This window comes from Dreissena polymorpha, chromosome 8 (genome assembly GCF_020536995.1).
Source record: "Dreissena polymorpha isolate Duluth1 chromosome 8, UMN_Dpol_1.0, whole genome shotgun sequence".
NCBI lineage: Eukaryota > Metazoa > Mollusca > Bivalvia > Myida > Dreissenidae > Dreissena > Dreissena polymorpha.
The window spans coordinates 101,560,670-101,582,188 of NC_068362.1; the positions used below are offsets into that span (position 1 = coordinate 101,560,670).

At 33.6% G+C, this 21,519-nt stretch overlaps 1 protein-coding gene and 1 long non-coding RNA gene across 2 annotated transcripts; one reads left to right on the plus strand and one right to left on the minus strand.

The window, feature by feature from the left end:
- Positions 1-8,468: 8,468 nt before the first annotated feature.
- Positions 8,469-11,060, minus strand: LOC127841210 (shematrin-like protein 2). The gene is made up of 4 exons (XM_052369876.1): positions 10,993-11,060; positions 9,574-9,690; positions 8,895-8,912; positions 8,469-8,726 (listed from the first exon to the last, which is right to left on the minus strand). Exons 2-4 carry the CDS (start codon positions 9,680-9,682, stop codon positions 8,551-8,553), a joined length of 303 nt encoding a protein of 100 aa, XP_052225836.1. The 5' UTR covers positions 9,683-9,690; positions 10,993-11,060; the 3' UTR covers positions 8,469-8,550.
- Positions 11,061-13,635: 2,575 nt separating this feature from the next.
- LOC127841211 (uncharacterized) lies at positions 13,636-15,758 on the plus strand. The gene is made up of 4 exons (XR_008030764.1): positions 13,636-13,905; positions 14,187-14,384; positions 15,326-15,361; positions 15,608-15,758. It is a non-coding gene; the product is annotated as an uncharacterized LOC127841211 (long non-coding RNA).
- The last annotated feature ends 5,761 nt before the right edge of the window (positions 15,759-21,519 follow it).

Below are 21,519 nucleotides of genomic sequence, written 5' to 3' on the forward strand. Positions count from 1 at the left end.
TTTATTGATTCTGATAAGTTAGCGGCCGGCACGGACATGAATATTAACTGACGAAAACCTCTTCGCTACTTTCCGAAAATCTTCGACATGTTGCAAATATCCGTAATATTCCGCATTGTACTTACCAGAAATTGCAACTAGAAAGACTACAATAAATCAGTTAGCTACGGCTCGGGCGGGGATTTACCTTTTATCCCTGTAAGGGACCCAATGCCCCAGACTACCGGCTATTTTTTCCGGAATTCGAACTTGATACACTTGATATCCCTGAATTAAATATGTATATCCGCAATTTTGATCTCTAGAGTGCTGATTGTTAGTATTGTATTTGACTGGGATGACTGTCGATTATGTGTTTTTAAGATTAAAACAAGCTTACGAAGAACTTTGTGTTTGCTTTTTTGTACGCTTTCTTTTTAAAAATGTATTGTCCGCCACGGACGCAACAATTGACCAAATGTACCAGATTGTGGTCTCTTTAAAGTGCTATGTTTTTACTGCCGTGATATCTTTAACAAACTACACATTATTGATCGTGGACGTTTTATACTCTTATTGAATTTGTTTCCCCAAAATATGCTCTTCTATTAGTAGATGTTTAGGTGACGATGTTCTAATTATAGATCTTACACGGCCAAGAAACACTAGATAGGTCTTTGCAAAGAGAGCTGTTGGATATCGTGAATGCGTTCAATGTGGCCTGTTTATTTCAGAAAGCTATTTGCAATGTTTTATGGGGATTTCTATCAAATTGCCAATTGCAAAATTTGATTTAATTCATTCGGACCTACAAGCGGGAAACTTCTTCATTAAAATTCAATGGGCTTTTAAGAAGTTCGTTGAAAGGCCAAATTTGACGTTAAACAGCAACGCCGAAAAAAATGCTACTCAGTCTTATTTATCACTTTTTTTGTAAGATTTACCAGTAGACGTTCTTCAGTGAAATTAAGCAAACACACAGTGCCGACAAATATGGAAGGGTATTTAGGTAAAAATTACATCCTTCTTTGTGACTGTGTCATGATTCTTGATGGTACTTTCAATTAGTATGTAGACACCTTTTCATGCTTGATGACACTTACATCTTGCCTGATGTCCAATGTCTATTTACATTCTGCTTAATGGTATCATGCATGTGTACAGATGCAACATTCTTGTTCGTTAATTGCATGCTGCATATGTGAATGTTGGTTTGTGCAGAGAGACTTGTGCAATAGGCGCAGTGCATAATGAAATCAAATATTAATGCGTTTAATAAATTAACGCGATGGTAAGATGTGAGTTTCACCCAAGCACAAAGCAACATACTATCATGCATGATACAATGATGTCAATTGACAGTCATTCCGAAATGCTACGGAGGACTACGGAAATTTACGGCGTATAACGGAAATTTTATGTTATAGGAGAAGTTGCGCACCTTTGTAAGATATTTGCTACTGAACCGAAATTAACCGCGTGTTTGTAGACTTAACTTTTTTTTGGTTAATGACTAACCATAATTTTTGTACAGTAATTTACCTTCAATAACCAAAGAAAGTCTATGGATATATTTCAATATATGCTACTAATGCATGTATGCAGAGCTCCAGATAAGACGCTTAAAGTCGTAAAAAATTGAATTAAATTTAGTAAAAAAGTAGACTTAAATTCTGTGCGTACGGTTACACATTGGAAAAATAAAATAAGAATTCAAAATGTGTGATCATGCGTAAAACTCAATATCAATGCATATAATGTAAACATTTTATCAATGAGTTCCCACTCGTCTAGGCCCTCATTACAATTATGAAATCAACAGCACTTTAACGTTATTATGAATAACAGACCATCTTTACAACAGTCGAAAAGCCGAACGTTTTCCATTATCTGGTCCTTTTATCGCAAAAAGTCTGCTGTAACCCGGCAATTGTCATTAGCTCTTCTTAGACTATAAACCTAAATGCGGATGTGCCAAAAATTATATTTACCTGAAAAAAAAAGAATTAATAATAGACTTTAAGGCTGGATTATTATAGAGTGTAAACCAAGATTTTGCTGAAAAAGTTATCTGGAACTTTGCATGTATGTTGAGAGGAAATCGATTACATAATTTCAAATTTACTAGAGTACTTTTATACTGCACCACATAAAATGCTTTAAAACTATAATATTGAAGTGCACATATAAACTTTATTATAGATGGGTAGGTATTTCGTGTCAATCTCTTTCACATATGAAAGAGCTGTTGGTCATGCTGCTTTAAGTACATATAGATGCATGACACAATTTAGATTAAGCAAAATAAAACACTAGGTATTTGCCAAGAGTCAAATATATACGAGCAGTAAGAGCGTAATCGTGCACAGCGAGACTTACTCATGTAGAATTGAAACTCTTATTGCTTTCTTTCGAAATAATTTCATGTGTCCGATCTAATATGCAATATGCCCGGTGTTTTTTTTGCGGATTAATGTTCCGTTTTAGATCCATAATTAACGAATGCCTCAATATTTTCAAAAATTAACACCGGAATAATGTTCACCGACATTTCTTCATACAGATTGGATATAAATATTATAGAGCTTAACAAAAAATACATTAAGCCCTGTTCTCCCGGCACACGTGCTGGACACACAGGTGGTTAGCGTGTGGCTATGATAATAATTAGTGAAAACATCTTTTTGAATGATAAATAATCATATTAAAACGAAAAATCAAATTTTCTATATAAAAAAAAATCACAACCGTTTTATATATAACAAGATATCCAACTCGAAATCATCCGAAGACGGGGTGCATCGTTTTGAGCAGCCATTACTAAATTAATTTTGCAGCGATTTTCATGACCCGGTCTTATTCAACGCAGAAATGAATTTCCTTTTAGGAAATGTATATATATATATTGTTATATTTCTACACATGCTGGGTGAAATTTTAAGAAATAAAGCTATACATAATTCGCTTGACCCAGTTGTTATCGATCAGACCGTATTTATGAATGAAATCTCCAGTTGTAAAGACACAACTCCGCATTGGAGCAATGAAATCACTCTTGTGTTTAAAATGTCAGTTGGTTGAAATGTATGTAAACAAAGGTTTGAAAATGCGCTGGACAGTTAATTTTGATGCATAATTCTACGGCAAGCACGGTAAGAATGTTTTTTCATACGTTTTATTGAATAATGGTATCGAGGTTCGTGAACTTTGCAGGGAAAATGCCCATTTCCCCGTGAAGATTTCAGTCATGAATACTGTCTGATCGATCACAGCTGGGTCACGCGAGTTGTGTATCGTGTTATTTTTTAAAAGTTGACCCAGTATTTGTAAAAATATTGCAAGACATATACATTTACAGAAAGGAAATTTATTTCTGCGTTGAATAAGACCAAGATCGTGAAAATCGCTGCAGAATTGATGAAGTAATGGCTGTTTAAAACGATGCATCCCGTTTTCGGATGATTTCGAGTTGGATACCTTGTTGATTATATATTTAACTTATTTTTTTTAAGAAAAGTTGATTTTTCGTTATAATATGATTACTTATCATTCCAAAATATGTTTTCACTAACTAGTATTATAGCCACACGCTAACCACCTGTAGCTGGACACTTTTAAAAAACACTATACAAATTCAAGTACTTATGCACTTAATTGATTGTAAACAATGACGGTTGAAATCCGTGCGTGGGAATTTTTCTGGTAACCAAGAGCGACGTCAACGTTCATGACAAACCTGTTTATATGACATTTATTTATTGATTTTTTCCAACTTGATTGAAAATTATGTTTTATGATATTTTAATACATGTAGATGAAGTAGTTGTTTTCTCAACGAGGAGTACAATAGTTGTACAGTACTAGACACGAGTACTTGTAACTTTCAGGTTTCTCTGTATACCACAGACATTATATTGTCATAAAATGATAAATATGTGTTTATAGAAATTGTAATTATAGCATGGTAAATAGACTAGAGAAATCTGAAAGTTTCACGCACAGGTCTGTGGCAATGGGGGTTTGGGCTACTTTATAAATATGATGTCGATATGCAATGCACATCGGTAGATTACGTCTACTGTAATTATTTGGACTAGGGAAGGGCCACAATTCCAACACATCAGCCCCGTTATGTTCTGAATAAAATACATGTATAATTTCTTGAGTGCCAATTGCATCTTACAAATATCAAAAACATTCACGGCAGTCAATTCATTGTGTAAACTTACTGGTCTTCATGGCAATAATGAACGTATTTAGTTTAATGGAGATTATATAACGAAGGGAACTAATTCAGCTTATTCAGTTTACTAGTCACAATGATTCGGATGTTTTCGCTTTTTTTTCCGAAAAGTAATTTATTCAACATAAGGAAAATAAACGCGCGCCACCTGATGTCATAATTTAGTAACTTGCATTCTGCTTACTGCCTGTTGCTAACTGCCGTTGTTAATGACGCTTAGTGGCAAAACCGATTATGACTGGTTTCAGGAATAATGAACACACAAACATTGGATAGTCACCAAGCATGTTGAAACAATCATCAAGTATAACCGATAGAGAACAAGCATGTTGGAACTGTCATGAAGCATGTTAGAATAAACATCACGCATAATGTAAATATTATTCATGAATGATGTAATGTTGCAGCAATCATCAAGTATAAACGAATAGACAATAAGCATGTTGGAATTGTCATAAAGCAAATTAGAATAAGCATCAGTCATAATGTAAATATTCACCACGAATTATGTAACTTTTACCTAAATATCCTTCCATAGACATGTGTTGTTACTAAAATAGACATAGAGATTTGAGCATTGGGAGTGACCTAATCATACTGTGCTTTAGCAGTATTACGGAATACCGTTAGTGCCATCGTGGTTACACATTAAAATCCAGAGGGCGAGAACGCGATAGCACGATGGCGACAATGTGACAATACGATGATGACAGGGTGACAATACGATGGCGACAATGCGATAGTACGATGGCGACAATGCGAGAACGCGATAATACGATGACGACAATCAGACAGTGCGATGACGACAGTGCGACAATACGATGGCGACAGTGAGATAGTACGATGGCGACAATACTACAGTTCGATAGTGCGATAATACGATGACGACAGTGCGAAAATACGATGACGACAGTGCGACAATACGATGGCGATAGCCGACAGTGCGATAGTACGATGGTGCCAATGCGATAACGCGATAGTATGATGGCGGCAATTCGAAAATGCGATGGCGACAGTGCGACAATACGATGGCGACATTGCGATGATACCACGGCGACAGTACGATATGACTATCGCATTGTCGCCCCCGTACTATCGCACTGCCGCCATTGTATTGTCGCACTGTCGCATTGTCGTCATCGTACTAGCGCGTTTTCGCAATCGTACGAACGCATTGTCGCCATCGTATTGTCGCACTGTCGTCATCGTACTTTCGCGTTCTCGCATTCTCGCCCTCTGGATTGTAATCAGTAACCACGGTGGCCCTAACGGCATTTTGTACAGTAAAGTGCGTAAAATCTGGTTTGGAATAACAATTTTTATGCCGAAAACAGATGTTGAAAACCCGACTTTGTTTTATAAGTAGTAGTCTAAATATACAATGAGTTTTCCGAGCATTAAATAAACATATTAAAATAAAATTCATGTTCGTATCAGTTGAAGTTCTTGTTAATAGTAGAAGCAAAGAACACAATAAAACGCTGATTGGGCTTACTAATTTGAGGCAAGAAAAAACACATCGCGCTATTATATATAACATATAACGCGCATCCGCAAAGTTCGAGCGCCCGTCTCGGTGCCGTCGTTTCCGGTGAAAGTTTCGCACAGGAGCTACCGAGTTTGGATATGAGACCACGAATCATGGCTTGACTTTATATATCAGTCAGAGTAGTACCTGACCAGACTGCGCGGTTGGACAAGCTAGGATGGACCAACTTCGGCCGCATATGACATAAGACCCATTTTCGCATGACGCGGGTCATCTGACCTTTATAATGTGTATATAGCTTTGAATGGAATTTGCACATAGTTTTTGGCATGGACTTATTGTTATGTTAATGTGTTGCACGCTTTCAAAAGCAGAGGGCATATATAAGATCAATTATACTACGGAGTTCATTTTCTGTTGCAAAATGAAATGCAATAAAGATTGTTACTCAGCGGTGTGTACAGTATGACAGCGTTGTCTGTCTGCGATGCATTTATACTGGTTCTAAGCTGGCATACTCACCAATTGGACTCAACCATCTGCTCGAACAAGAAATGATAAGTTCTACTAGCATAAACCTTTAATTGTAACTCATTTTAAAAATATTCATGTTATTTATATTATTCAATTTATTATTCAAAATTATAATTATTATTTCCTTTATTGTTGTTTTTCGCATTAAGAAACTTAATCGGCTTACGAAACTGAAAAATCCCATTGGAAAAAAATCCCATGGGAGAAAAAATCCCATGGGAGAAAAAATCCCATGGGAAAAAAAAATCCCATGGGATTTAAAAATCAAATCCCATGGGCTTTTTTTTTTAAACACGACTAAACGCATTAAAATATCGTAGTTGTTCATCATTTCATAAAATATGATGTTTCTGAAAGTTTCATGAATAAATCTCCCAAAATAAGAAAAAAATCCCATGGGATTTTTTTCTCCCATTTTAAAATGGGATTTTTTTATTACTAAATATTTTTATATATAATTGGCATAAAACCAATATACAGTCCTTAAATAACGTTAAAATACTTGCAAACGCAAATAAAACACGTTTTTTAAAATGTTCAAAATCCCATGGGATTTTTCTCCCATTTGCAAATTATGGGAGAAAAAAAATCCCATGGGACAAAAAATCCCATGGGAAAATCGAAAATCCCATGGGAAAATGCAAAAATCCCATGGGAACCCCAACTTTGCTTATAAATTTCATAGTGAAGAAAACGCGTTTTTTGAGTGAAAATAACCAATTATTAATCAACGATAAGACTTTTATCGCATACTATGTCTCAAAGTAGCAAATCTTTAAGAAAAAGGGTACTTACGTTTGCGAAATTTCGGTTTCGCAAAGTTTTTCCGGTGGCCGTTAAAAATGAGTTAATTAAATTGAAAAGTTTAATATATACATTTGCTTTAATATATTTTAATTTGCGAACACGCCTCAAAACATATCCATACAATGATGGGTGGAAAATTCAATTTGTAAAATGCCATTTTAAAGAAACATTATGCTTTGAAAATTAAATCGCAATACGTTGAGTGAAATTAAGCAAAGTAACGTCGTAGGTTATATTTGTTTATTAAGATATTTGCCGCTTTGCACAAGTGTATAGTAACATCAGTAAATTTAGCAGTTATACTACCCACACATCTTTGATAGCTTATTAATCGGTATTAAGCGATCATACGTATGTCAGTAAATAGCGACCGCCCTGCTTAATCAGAGTGGAGGCATTATACACCATGACATTAACTATCGCCGCACACGTGTTGTGGTCCGTCCGGGAATCCTCGGATTTGTGGTATAGCGCTCTGTATATGGTAATCTAGCATTTTCATAAACTCAGTGACTTAAATATTATTAATACAATATATACGGATCTTATCCTTTCCGTTAACTTTTGTGTAGGCAAACGCTTCAGAAATTCGAAATATTCAACTCTACGGTCGCTGGTTTTATGCAAAGACGAATGAAACATATAACGAGCAGATTCAGAATCGACGAACATGTACATGCATGCATAGGAAAGACAATTGATATGCTGATTTTATTGTCTTTACGTATGTTTACTGCGTTCAACAAAAGCAAATACATGTGGGATTCTCCTTTCGATATATCTCCTTTATGCCGGCTATGAATGTGATATCATATGATGTTGTATTGCGCGTCTTATGTACACACACTCACGTTATTGTGCGTTATATATTTTCTGAAAAAAGGCCGAAAATGCTGCATGGCAATTTTCGTATCAGCTTATGCAGATGATCTACCATTATATTAAGATTCATTACAATCTTCAAAAGATGATTCATTTAGAATTGCACATTTTCTTTAAGAATGACTTTCGTTACGACACAAATCTCTGCGGGTGATTTAACTCCAATAATGTAGAACTTTTTTTACCAGACTTCACAATAACAAATACTGTTGATTGAGTGCAGTAATTAATTTTTGATACAAGCACGAAATTGTAAAGCACACGTAAAGCACTGTTCATATAAAAACTCAGTATTCATAAGTCTTAAAATAAGATCGCCTAAACGAGGCAGAGTCAAACTGGTCCAAAGTCAGTGTTTCTATAATCAGCGATTTAGTAAAATTATTGAATGCATATGGCGCAGCATAAACGCACTTCTGTTTTCACATTGTAAATACAATACAAGAATCGGTTTACTTAATATAGGGTACATCAATTTTCTGAATAAATGGTCATTACACCAAATGCAAGACATAACAAAGGCCCTTGTGGCTGAATAATATTTATTAAGTATTGTCAACACAGGTAAACATTTTCGTGTCTAGTCGTTCCTTAAAGCGATCTTCTTATTTTGTACTTAATTCACTGAATTCCCTTGCCAGCCAACGTAATTCCCTATCCCGTCAACTTCGTTCCATTGCCAGCCCACGTTATTCCCATAGCCGCTCACATCGTTGCCTTGTGATCCAACGGCATTCCCGAACCCGCGCAAGGCATTACCTTGCGAGCCGACGTCATTCCCTTGCCAACCCCCTGAAAGTTTTTTTAAGTTACAACATAAAATCATATTCCGTGTTGCTAGTTTATTATTTCTAGATATTAAATTAGTGTACGACATGAGATAAAACATGGAATTGCAATTGAAATAAAGATTATATAAATGCATTAAATGTAAGAAAGAAGAACAACTGGAATACTTACAAGGTCCGGGATAGGATCCTAAACAAATAAACACACTTCTTTAAATTTTGGATAAATAATGCTTAATATGAGTAAAGAGCTTTTTAAAAATGGTATACTGTTTTGTTTGGAATTATTGAGCATATGCTTAAACTACAATAACGGATATATGCCATGAAATCAACCGAAACAATGGTGTTATTTAATGACAAGCTTAATGCTAGTATAATAAAGCCAATATATAAATACCTATTAGGTAATCGACATCTTTTCCAATTCATGCATTCATCAAAAAGTAGTCTTGATTGATCATTGAATTAAGAAAATTATAACATGTACTCCAATTGTATCATTATTACAAACGACATTAAAACAATCAACATTTACTAGTATTATATTTCGAAATTTCCAGTTAAAACAAAAACTGTTATCTCTAACGAAGCTATTTGAAATCGTTTTGTCTTACCAAGAAAAATTAAAATATCTTTTAACTGATCAATAAGACGCCCATTCCAGTTTTTTGTATAAACATACTTATGGACTACTTACTTAGGTCTGCATGTTTTGCGTGTCTTCATATAATTTAATATTGCCCTCATATCTGTATTTAAATTTCAACATCACAACAAACCAGTTTCTTTTTAGATTACAGCGGCATGTTATCCGTTAGCAATCGCACACATATTGTTGATATCATTACCTGGCTTAGAATAAGGAGGATATGGGTTACCATCCCCGTATGGGATCCAGCTACTTAACGCCGCACCGCAGCATGACACGAGCAGCACAAGTGTTACAGCTGAGAACATCGTATTAACTGTGGTGATAGGTAAAATACAAGTTAGGTATTGGCCAGTGATATCTTAGCGGATAAAGAAAAAAAAGAACAGTCTTTCCTCCAGCCATTATGTTATGTTTACAAGTGACCTATTTATCTAATTCAATATTTTTTGCGAAAGCACCAATGATCGAAACAAATGTATCGCTTATACTTATTATTTGCATTGTTAGACCCATGCGTTACTGCATTCGCAAGTATTTAGCTGGACGAAAACTGGTTACACGTAATAAATATCTGAAATGCATTCATATTTTCCATATAAATTTAATAATTCTATTGCATGTATATTATTTTTGTTTATATTCAACCGTTGTCGCGTTGTATATTGTCACATTTTAAGTATAACAATCCATTTCAGGCACGTTTAAATTATATGTTCTTGAACATTTTCGGACCGTACCTGATTTCGGAAACTCCATGACAAGGCCTTACATTTAATTTGTTGCAAGGCGCAGTTTTTTTAGTTAATAGCTGTGATTTGTTTCACTTAATCAAACCCTGTTCAACGACTTTACATATACTTATTCATCCGGGACTGTTGTGTATATAATGCGAGTAAAATTCATTTTACTGGAACGTTAGAAGCTCATGAACATTGAGGACGCTGATGTGGACGACAGGATGTGGTGCGTGCGGGGCGGTTTTTCTCCCCAGACGAGAATGTTTGTTAATGTTGTTTTAATCCATGTATTTTAATGCATTCTGCTGTTATCAAATCAGTGATTTAAGTGATTAATCAGTGATGAAAGCAAAGTATAAAATGACATACGAATTCGGTGTTCTACAATGATAGTGATTTAATACACTCAATTTAATGAACGTTAGATTGAAAATTAAAATCAACGCCTCACGGCATGTTTCCTTCAATGAAATAAAAGGTCACTTTATAGCGTTAACTTAAATACACGTTTAAATATAGCGAATCTTTGTGACACTTATATCTGCAATACCGTTTTATTTGATTTATAACTGGTGCATAGTCAATGAACTTGTCAAAGTCATCAATAATTTTTCGAAACTAGTGACTGTGTAGCGGTAACGTTTAAAAGCAATTCATTGTCGTTGCTTTCAAATCTGTATCATAATAATGCTTTACTTGCACATTTTAACAATGCGTATATATGATACACGTGTATATATTATACAATGTATTACAATGGAGTTGTATCTGTTATTTCAAAAATAAATTATACTAGTTAATGACGTTTAAGCAAAGTTAAACAACAAATAACAATATCATGTTAGCATATCACAAGAATATTGTTAAAAAACACTAACCTTGGCCGTTGCTTTGACAATTTGAGAGCTCGATATTAACGCCTGTATGCAGACGTTTATATACCTGCCGGGAATGAGATTTGGTCTATTTTTGAAAAAATATATGCTTTTATTAGTTGTGTAAATCTGCGTCGAAAATGTGCATTTGAAATGCACCGTGCAGCATTAACAAGTAATTAGAAACAGATGTGGGAGTGTCATAATGTTCAGCTTATATCTGAACACGTATACACAGATTGTCTTTATGTTCGTTACATTAAATAGTATGGACTATTCAGGCGTTATTGCACGCAGTGCATATTTTTCCGCTTTCCGCTAGTATCGGAACACAACGCTGCATTTCAATGACATAGTACACTATTCATAAGTAACAAAAATGTTGGGTTTATAATCAGTTAACTTACGGGTAGAATATTTATTAATTATATCGTTTTTTTCTATTTTAATAATTTTTAACTGTTTTTGAATAGTTTGGGCTAAACGCACGAGTTTGATTTAATATTGAATGAATGTGCTAATTAGTGTCACTTTATGGAATCAAATATATTATGATGAGCTAAAGGCTTTCAATTGATTTCAGTTGTATAGGAACCTCATTTTCTTTAATTATTCGTTCATCATTTTGTTTTTTTAGTATTGTCTTGCCTCATATTAAAAACTATATTTGTCAGAGTTGTGTGCACGATAACTCCATACAACGACACAACCCACACAATGTCACACTTTAAACAGACTTAGTTAAACCCTAAGTTATTTTGTGAATACATATTTGTATTCAAATCTTGCATACATTTGTTTTTCTATTATATTGTATTGGTGATGGGTTATAATTCTTTTACTAGAATGTCAGCTGCTGTAATTGTATTTTCTGTTATCAATATCACAATATGCGAATGTTCTAATAAGAATGTTATACGTAAGGTATATTTCAAGATCACGCCTTATAGATCAAGGTTGGCCATAAAATAGATTTGTTTGACATTAACTTTGTCCTAAATCGTGTTATTGTAAGATATGTATTACATTATGACATCCATGAGGACTTCGAATGGTATATACCAACATATTCTTCCTACCTCAGAGGTTAGTATTATTCTTATAAATCGAATATATATTTAAATATTAAACATTTTATACATGGGGCCACATTTTATTTCGTTGTTATATTTATAAAACAATTAACCCCACATGCCTAACATGATAAAAAAACATGTTGCATGTAATCATCTCAAAAGTCAATGTCAGACTTTAATGTCAAACCTCAAATTGTGCCATCAGCAGCTTGTGTTTTGCTTACGCTGAATTATGAAACACACATATATTGTGGATGCATACATGTCGTAAGGACGCATGTCTTATTCATTGAGTTTTGTCATAGTGTTTTCTTACTATAATTGTGCAATCTAAAACGAAAAATATTTGACACTTGCTGTCATTGAAATTATAGCCATCTAGTTGAAAACCTCTGATTTTAGGGTGTTATATGTTAATAGAATAACTATGTTGAATGCAGTTAATACATTTAGATTATTTCATGCTGTCGCAGCAGACGCTTTACTTTAGAGAACATTATTCGAGTTGTACCACTTTATATATCATGAGTATACATTTTCGTTGACAAGGAATTGTCGACTTCAATGGAATATCGATGGGAAAAGGTAGTGTTTGAGGTAAATCAGACCACGTCAATTATATGTTTCATAAAGACATCAAAGACAAACCAATAACCAAACGGGCATTCTAGCAAGTCATCTGTGAAGACTTTAAATATATTATTTTACCAATTGGATATGCAGACCAAGTCTGTATATGCGCATGAAACAATACTTATGTTGATGTGTAACAGAAACGACAAATCATTCGTTGTATGTATGTGATTACTGAAGTTAACTTGGGATTAAAAATAAAGAAATGTAACATGTTAAGTGTTAACCACATTGAAATATATATATATATATATATATATATATATATATATATATATATATATATATATATATATATATATATATATATATATATATATGTATATTTATGCACTATATCAAGCACATTTGCTTTATACCTAGGTGTTATATATATTATATATAGAGGTGTACGTAAATGAAATCACCGTTCGCTTAACACTGAATAGAATGTGAAATATATCATGCGGCGCTTTTGTTAAGATTTAAGAGCCTTTTTAAATGGTTCAAATTTAAAAAAGCAATATTGTGACGATTGAAAATGAAGCACTCATATCCTTTAAACAAATTATATCCGTACGCAGTTATTCCCTTTATACCATCAGTCATAATACTAGAGATTAGCATAGTCGATCCGAATGATGCATCATATAAAGAAACGCGTACTTTTGAAAAGCTCCTAGATTTTCGATAAACGGGATTGAAATTTATACATGCATATATGAAGTTTACTAATTCTTTACTTAGTTAAACAACCTTACAAATATTGTTTTGTAAATGTAACTTTTCAACAGTAATATTAATTTGAATGTCAGATTGCTTGCCTGCAATGAAAAGACTGTCAGGCGATGACGCTGATTTAAGCTGACATGTGCACTGGTATTTTACTTTGACATTCAAACGAGTGTTTATATACCAAGATTGCGCACACATCAAAATGTATGTAATGCATGCATATATCTATGTTATCAGCTATTAATATGTCTACAGTAGGGATTATCTGAACATACTTGATTTAACGAAAGCATCAACTTAAGGAGATGCACCGCGTGTGTCAAAATAAGCGTGAACGCTTACACGCTGGATTATAATTACACATGCTCCAACAAGATTATTTTGGCAATTATCGCCTAAAGTATTTTTTTAAATTCTTTCCGTGCAGGTATATAAACGCCTTGTGTCTAGCCTTATTATCGTGTGCTCAGATTCTACGAAGAATCGACCAAAGGTGAGTTATTACTTTACACATATTTATTTTGAATTATTTTAATTATTTGAGAAATTTGAACAAGTAATATAGTGTATATTAGAATAATGTGGTTATGAGGCGGTAATTTTGGAACATCAATGAGGATGTTTTGACACCCTGATTTTATTGTAAATTTGGAATACATGACTAAATATACCTTTTTTTAAATGAGTCTACGTACATTAAAACAACGTTAATCATATGGTTAAAGATAAATTACTTGTCGATACCTACAAGTTAATGCTATCAAGTCATTATAGGTATAACCATGTTATCAGCCGTCTCATTCCTGCTACTCGTGACGCTTTACGTAACGGTGTCTAGTCAGACGTATAAGGGATACCCTCCGCCAAAGCCATATCCAAAAGATCCATGTTACAAAGTGTATTGCCCACCTATCTACTGCCCTAAGGGGCAATACACACCGCCTGGCGAGTGCTGCCCGCGTTGCAAAAAAGGTATCGTCATTAGTAATATATTGATTTATCCCCAAACGAATTAAGTAATGATTGCACATAGCACCTACTAAGTAGGAACGTATTGTTGATGTCTGCATTGGTCAAACAGTAATTCAGACGTTAAACCGTAGTCCAAGGATATGTTTAAAAAATCAACTGCAAGTCGTATCGGTCATATTATGTAAAGGTTAACAATTACAATCGGTTAGAGATACAGAGCTTCCCACATTTTATCGAACTGTTTTCGCATGTTGCAATAACTTATTCCGAGTAAATAAATTGATAACAATGTATTGTACTCTTCGTTTAAACCATACGTTTTAACATACGAAAATCCCATCAATTCTGTAAGTATTGAATCTCATTATCAATCGATAAGCTACCATATGTTCTTTATAAATATAATGTGAGTTTATGTGTATGCCATGTATGTGTGCGAGTGTTGTTTTTGCGTGCGTGAGCGTGTTCGTGTTTGTCGGTGGTACATGGAAAGAGTTATGTTAGAGTGTTAAGTTGTAATATTCAGCACACTGATTTAGTATTGTAAAGCATTTTTAAGAAATGTCTATGAAAACAAGATAAGAGAAGATTTCATTTCATAATATAATAACATTACTGACAAAAAAGCAAACGTTGATTTAGAGGAAACGAAAACAAAAATAGATTGTTGACGGAAATCTTTGGAAAATTACCTGTACGCTTTCTTTGTTTTTCAATTTGATATAAGCTTACAAAATATTATAATAAGACATATTAAACGCAGGTTAAACCTGTGGGTACAGGCGAATATTTTCATTATAAAACAAATTAATATTATTATACTTACTTTATTCTTACAGTATCCTATAATTGCCAATCAAAGTATTGCATATTATTAACAGCTGTTTTCCCATGTTAACCAATATAAATCCCACATAAAGCTAAGTTGTGTTTGTCTGTAGGTTATGGGTATCAAGATCCAGACCCATATTTCCCAGGTAAGTACAGAATAATAATGTATTTGTTTAATCAGATTAAACAAAATATACATTACGTGTACATATACCAAATATAAATACTATATATGCTTTTACACTATTTGCAATACAAGTATAGTACATGACTTACAGTTCGTGAATGTTCTTTGTATTAACTAGCTCCAATCTACATTCGACGATATTGTTCATGAAATATTTATTTCAACAACATTCAACTGTCGAACATATTCGTGTTGTTTTATTCAGGCGGAAAATGAATGTATAATTCGTGACAACAATGCAGACAAGGGAATGACATGAACTAATGACAGAAGAAATGGATCACATATAGAGCAAATTGTTATTGTACTGAATTTGTTTGCTTGTGCAGCCTTAAATAAATAAACTTTAATCAAAAGCCAAGTCCGTTATTGTTGTCATAAAAACACACCACATGGAAAAGGCATTTCATAAAATTGTATCTATTTCTTCAAGTGTTTTCGTGACGAATGGGGATTCAAGACATACGTTTATGTTACTACTTGTGAATTCAATAACAATTGTACTCCATAAACAATAAAGGAAACAATGATTCCGAATGTTGATTAATCAAATTATCAGTTGAAAATCGATAGTTTCGCAACGATCATATAAACTTAGCTTCATACTATCGGTATTTTAAGATCACGTTTTTTTCCAATTGCTATTTATAGACAGAACTACGTGTTTGACCTCTTTCTTAAAGGTAATGAGAAAATATTATTTTGAGCGAACCCATAGGCATAAAATCAAATGGATGCAAAATTATTATCAATTCAGAATGATCAGAATAATGATTCCATTAGGCAAGAAACTTCAAAAGGCTATGATTTTAATGATGTTAGCATTTAACATGTCAATAAATTGATCACTTACCAAGACAATGAAAACCCAGCAACACATTGTTTTGCTGATATCAAGAAATGTTGCAGATATCTTGCACAACAAGGTGCAACAAAGCAAATGCATCACATTCCCGTTGATCAGTTATTCACTATCTGGCAAGATTCCTCCTCTCTCTAACTAAACCGGATGGGTCGGACTATAAACCGTGTTCATTGAGAGGCTTTATAAGCTCTTTGGATCGGTAATTCCGTCGTCATCGTTTTCCATACAGCAATATTTCCGGTTGCGGAACAGACTTTGCGCTGACTCGTTAAATCTTTAATGCAAAAACGAAAAGCCTACAGAAACAGGTTATCATTTCGCTGTTCATCGCCAAAGTCCATTGTCGCCAAAATTGACAAAATAAGTGTTAATAATTTTTTAATTTTAAATTTGATGACTCAATCTTAATTTATTCACACATTTTACAAAATAGTATTAAACTTGTATCTAAAGAAAGTCCAGCGGACAGTTGATATAGTACTGACAGAACTGTTTAAAAGCGCGCCCGTCAAAATTATAAAAAGCGATTTAAGTTATGGAAGCCAGATCAATTAACATGGCATTGTTTCTGCATTTTTAATTGCATTTTATTTATTTGTTTGGTGTTAAAAATAGCAATAAGAAAAATTTAATTTTTCATAAAAAACATGAACAAAAACATATAGCACACCTCCTATTTAGATTAGACGATGTTAAGCTGCAGACCACTACAGAGAGTGAAGTATTATTAAGAGTTTCATTAGAGGCATACACATACTCGCACTGGTGAGAATCTGGGCGACTACAGGTAGTTCAACCCAAATGTGTTTGGGGTAAATTCTCTTCGTGACCCAATCGCCATGTACACGGCTTATTCTACAAAGCGACCAGATGGATTCTTATAAGATGATTATCTATTTTACCTAGCGCCGCGCACCAAAGAGGATTGCTACAGTCAGTGGTTCTTGAGACAACGCATTGGAGATGTTCAACAAGGACGTATTTTAACAAGAGGCCCATGAGGGCCTGAATCGCTCTACTGGCTGGAATCAATAGGGCTCAAGCCCTTGATAGTATGAACAATCTGAGTAAGTTTTAATTAAACAGACCCAAAATGGGAAATTTATCGCATAAACAAGAAGAAACGTAACATTTAAACTTCAAATGGCTCCTTTTCAACAATAAGTTGGACATATTTTCTTCACTCTCAGTGGGGTTCTGACCCTTGATTATATAAAACATCCGTTGAAGTTTCAAAATGATAGAACTTTATATTTAAACAAACAAGAAATCTGTTTGTCGGAAACACTATGTCCCCTTCTGCGCCGCTCATTTTTTTTACCTTAGACATTGACGGATGACCTTGACCATAACCTTTTACCATTCAAAATGTGCAGCTTCATGAGATACACATACTTGCCAAATATGAAATTGCTATCTTCAAAATTGCAAAAGTTATGGCAAAATGTTAAAGATTTTCATTTTTTTCTCAAATTCAAGGGGAGATAATTCTGGACTTATAACTCCGATATTGCTCATTTTCAATAGGGTTTGACTCAATATTTAGATAAAGACACTGTGCAAGTTGGGAAATGATTGGATGAAAACTGTGGACTTTATTGCGTAAACAATCCTTTTTTCACAATTTTCTCAAATTCAAGCTAATTCTGGACTTTTTACTCTGATGGGGTTTTCCATCAATTGTATTTTTTGTGTTTATCAACTACGGAAGAACACAATGGTCAAAAATGCGATATTCGGTAATTATTAACGAACAAAGGGCGAAAGGGGGGAAATAATAGGAAAAATATCATTTTATGTGCGTTTTGGATAAAGATCAAGTTTATCATGCTCGGCAAGCCTCGCGCTACTATGGTTCTAAGCCTCGCAAGATAAACTTGATATTCATCCAAAACTAAAATAATATTCTCTATATGTCGTTATTAAATTTCTAATGATTATATCAATTATGCTGAATCGTGTTTTTTTAGAAATTATATTTGATTCTAAATAAGTATTAAATAAACACTATTTACATGACGGATAAATCAAATTTTCTAATTTTCAACGACCGCCCTCTTGCTCCTTATACTTTCAAAAGTACATCCTTTGTTGTGAACACGATTACAATTGCAATAATAATTATATTCTAAGCTCAGACATATTCATAAATCATGAAGCAAACACTCCCCTTTGTGTATATCGTACTTATGGTGAAAATGATGAGCATGACTCCCTTCAAAACCCTGCTTACCTTTTACAATTAATAACTCTTTTACTGAATTATGATCAGCTCAGCACCTAAAGCTGTTTCTTAATGACCAGCGTCAACAAAAGTTCACCTACATTTATCATGCAATATAAATGATATAATGTAAACGTCAAAGCGATTTGATTTTTTGATAACAATTATTTTCCTTTTGGACAATTGCTATTACTGCCATTACATTATCTTTAAATTTATAAATAGGTAAATTATAAGTTAAGTTAAGTTTTTGATAGATGATGACTTTCCATTTTCTGCATCTACTGATAAATATTACGTGATATTTCTCTTGCTGCAAATCAATCACAGGCAGAATATATTAAGAAACATTATGGTGACACATGTCTTATTAAAGCTTGGGTCACGACTTTTCAACGGTCATTGCAATTTGTTTGGAGAATACACACACAACGACTGTTAGTTTTTAGTTATATTTTACATGACACGCCCTTTCATATGTAAGAAGGGGATTGTTGAAAGAATGGTACATTCACGAAATCATAATTATCATACTTAAGATCGTTTGATATTAATGAAACCGGTTCAGGAGAAGTATTGGTGTTACCAACTGCAAATACAACAGCGGTATACAACCTATCGTATAATCAAAATTAGTTGCCTGTTGAAATTTAAATCTTACATAATTAATCATACATTTGCTTGTTTTGTTTGACGTTTTATATGATCAACAAATGTCTTGACACCGGTTATGTACTGACTGCTTTTTTGGTGTTCTCATCATTGGTTTAGACATTATTGTATTGTTTTCTTACTGCAGGTTAACGTCGGACGTCGGCATCCAAGCGAGTTTATTTATTGTGATAAGCTAGTCGTTTGGGAAAGGCTTTAGGGATTTTGTGAACATTTAAATATATTTGTTTCCCATAATGTAGGCGTTTTATGGGATTGTTTGCTGCAAAATATATAAAATAAAATACCATAAGTTGCAGCTCATTGCTTACAATGTGTGTACATATTATTTCTATGTGTTGATCATGGTATTGTAGGGGTTATTAAGGATACCTATTTCTCTTATATTCTTACGATTATGAAGTGTTGGTAAATAAATATGCACAGTTCAAAAGTCATCTTAATTTACATTCAACTTAACCGGCGAGAAATGTAGTCTGATGGTAACTATGCTTGCATTGCAAGCAATAATATTCCTTTTTTATTAATATTTATTCTGATAAGCACGGTATAATAATCAAACAGATAGTACAACGTTTTATAATTAACTAATGATCAGGTACTCGTTCAAATGTTTTCATGTGTGTATATTTCTTTTATTTTTATATGACGAGTGACCATGTATTGACACAATCGATTGTAATATAAAAACACATACATACATGTTAAACATTCACTCGTTAGCAAGTATTCACACTTTTACGTGTTAACCTTACAACAGCAAAGCACAGTATATCTTAAATAATTTGCGCATCGCCATCAAAGTTGAAACAGCGATTTTCCAATTAAACGAGATTGCTTTCCACACGTTTGACTGATATTATAAAGGAACAACTGTGTCTTGCACAATTGTATTTTAGGTATTTTTTAAATTTAATTATTGTGAAAAAAACACATATGCAGAGACAACAAATGCTATCGTGTCTACAGTTTGAGAAATAATTTGAATCGGTATTTAAGGAACATATCGGAAATGTATCCACATACATATTGACAGTTATTTAAACTACGAACATTCAGTCTAGGAAGGTAGCTATTATTTTTGATAAGATCAAATAGACGAAATGTAGATGTTGTAAAAATACCTTTGCTATCGTGTAAACGTGATATTGGAATTCACGCCTATACGATTCAACTTCTTTGATTAGAAGAGCACTTCATTAAAGTATCGAAGTACCTCATGTACATCACATTCAATAACGACTTTAGTATTAAGACCGTTAAACTACATATGATATTCTCGTATCTCCTTCAAGTGTCAGCGATGAAAACTGTTAATAACCATAAGTTGAATATTCGATTTAGCCTTTTTAAACGAGACATGTGTTTGTATCAATCATTTAGTATGCATTGTCTTGGACATTTTTCTTTTTTTTGTTGAAATTATTATGCCGTATAAACCATCGATATGCAAAATGAACTTTATAGAACATAAACACAGGGTTACCTTATTTAAGCTTACTTACATGTATCTTATTTAATAATTGAAATTATGTATATTTAATATTATACACGTTCGCATGTATTAAACTTAAGTACTTTAAACAGCAATGAATGGGCTTGAACGGCGGTTTACATTCAACAGCTGGTACTTTTATGTTGTATATAATGTCATGCATATTGTATAACATTATTACAGTGGATCAATTATTTCACTTAACGATTTAACATGCGTCTGGGATAAGTAGTCTTAATTAAGTTACTTCTGCCGAGAATGCTGTTGTACACTAACATATTATTACGTGAGATGAACTAGAATTTCTATGGCCAATTAATTCTTAAATACAATTAAGCTGATACAATAGTTGCCACTGTTTAAGGTAAATTAAATACTATGTGTTACGCATTGAACACTGTCCCAGATCGGATACGATAAGTATGTATATATGGAATGATGCGTCAATGGGTGCCTTTGCATTTCAGACGAAAATTAATATGTTACCTATGTTGAACGAAATCTCGCATCAAAATTGCATACGACACAAAATGAAGATTGGTTTTATTTGTTTATTATGATATTTGAAGTTTTCCAGAGTTTTACAGCAATATCAGTTCAACTGGCAGTTATCCTACTCAGACCTTTTTGTATAAGCTGATTTAACGGTACAAAAAGCACATAATTATGTAAGTAAATAACTACTGTCCGGCTTAGAACCGAGTAGATTGAGAAAGGCCATATAAATAATGGCATTACCTATCGCCGGACACGTTATATGGTCCGTCCGGGAATCAAGCCTAAATCCTTGGATTGGTGGTAAAGAGGTCTGCGAAGTGTGATCTCGCCGGTGATGTCATTCAGTTAATACACAAAGGCACT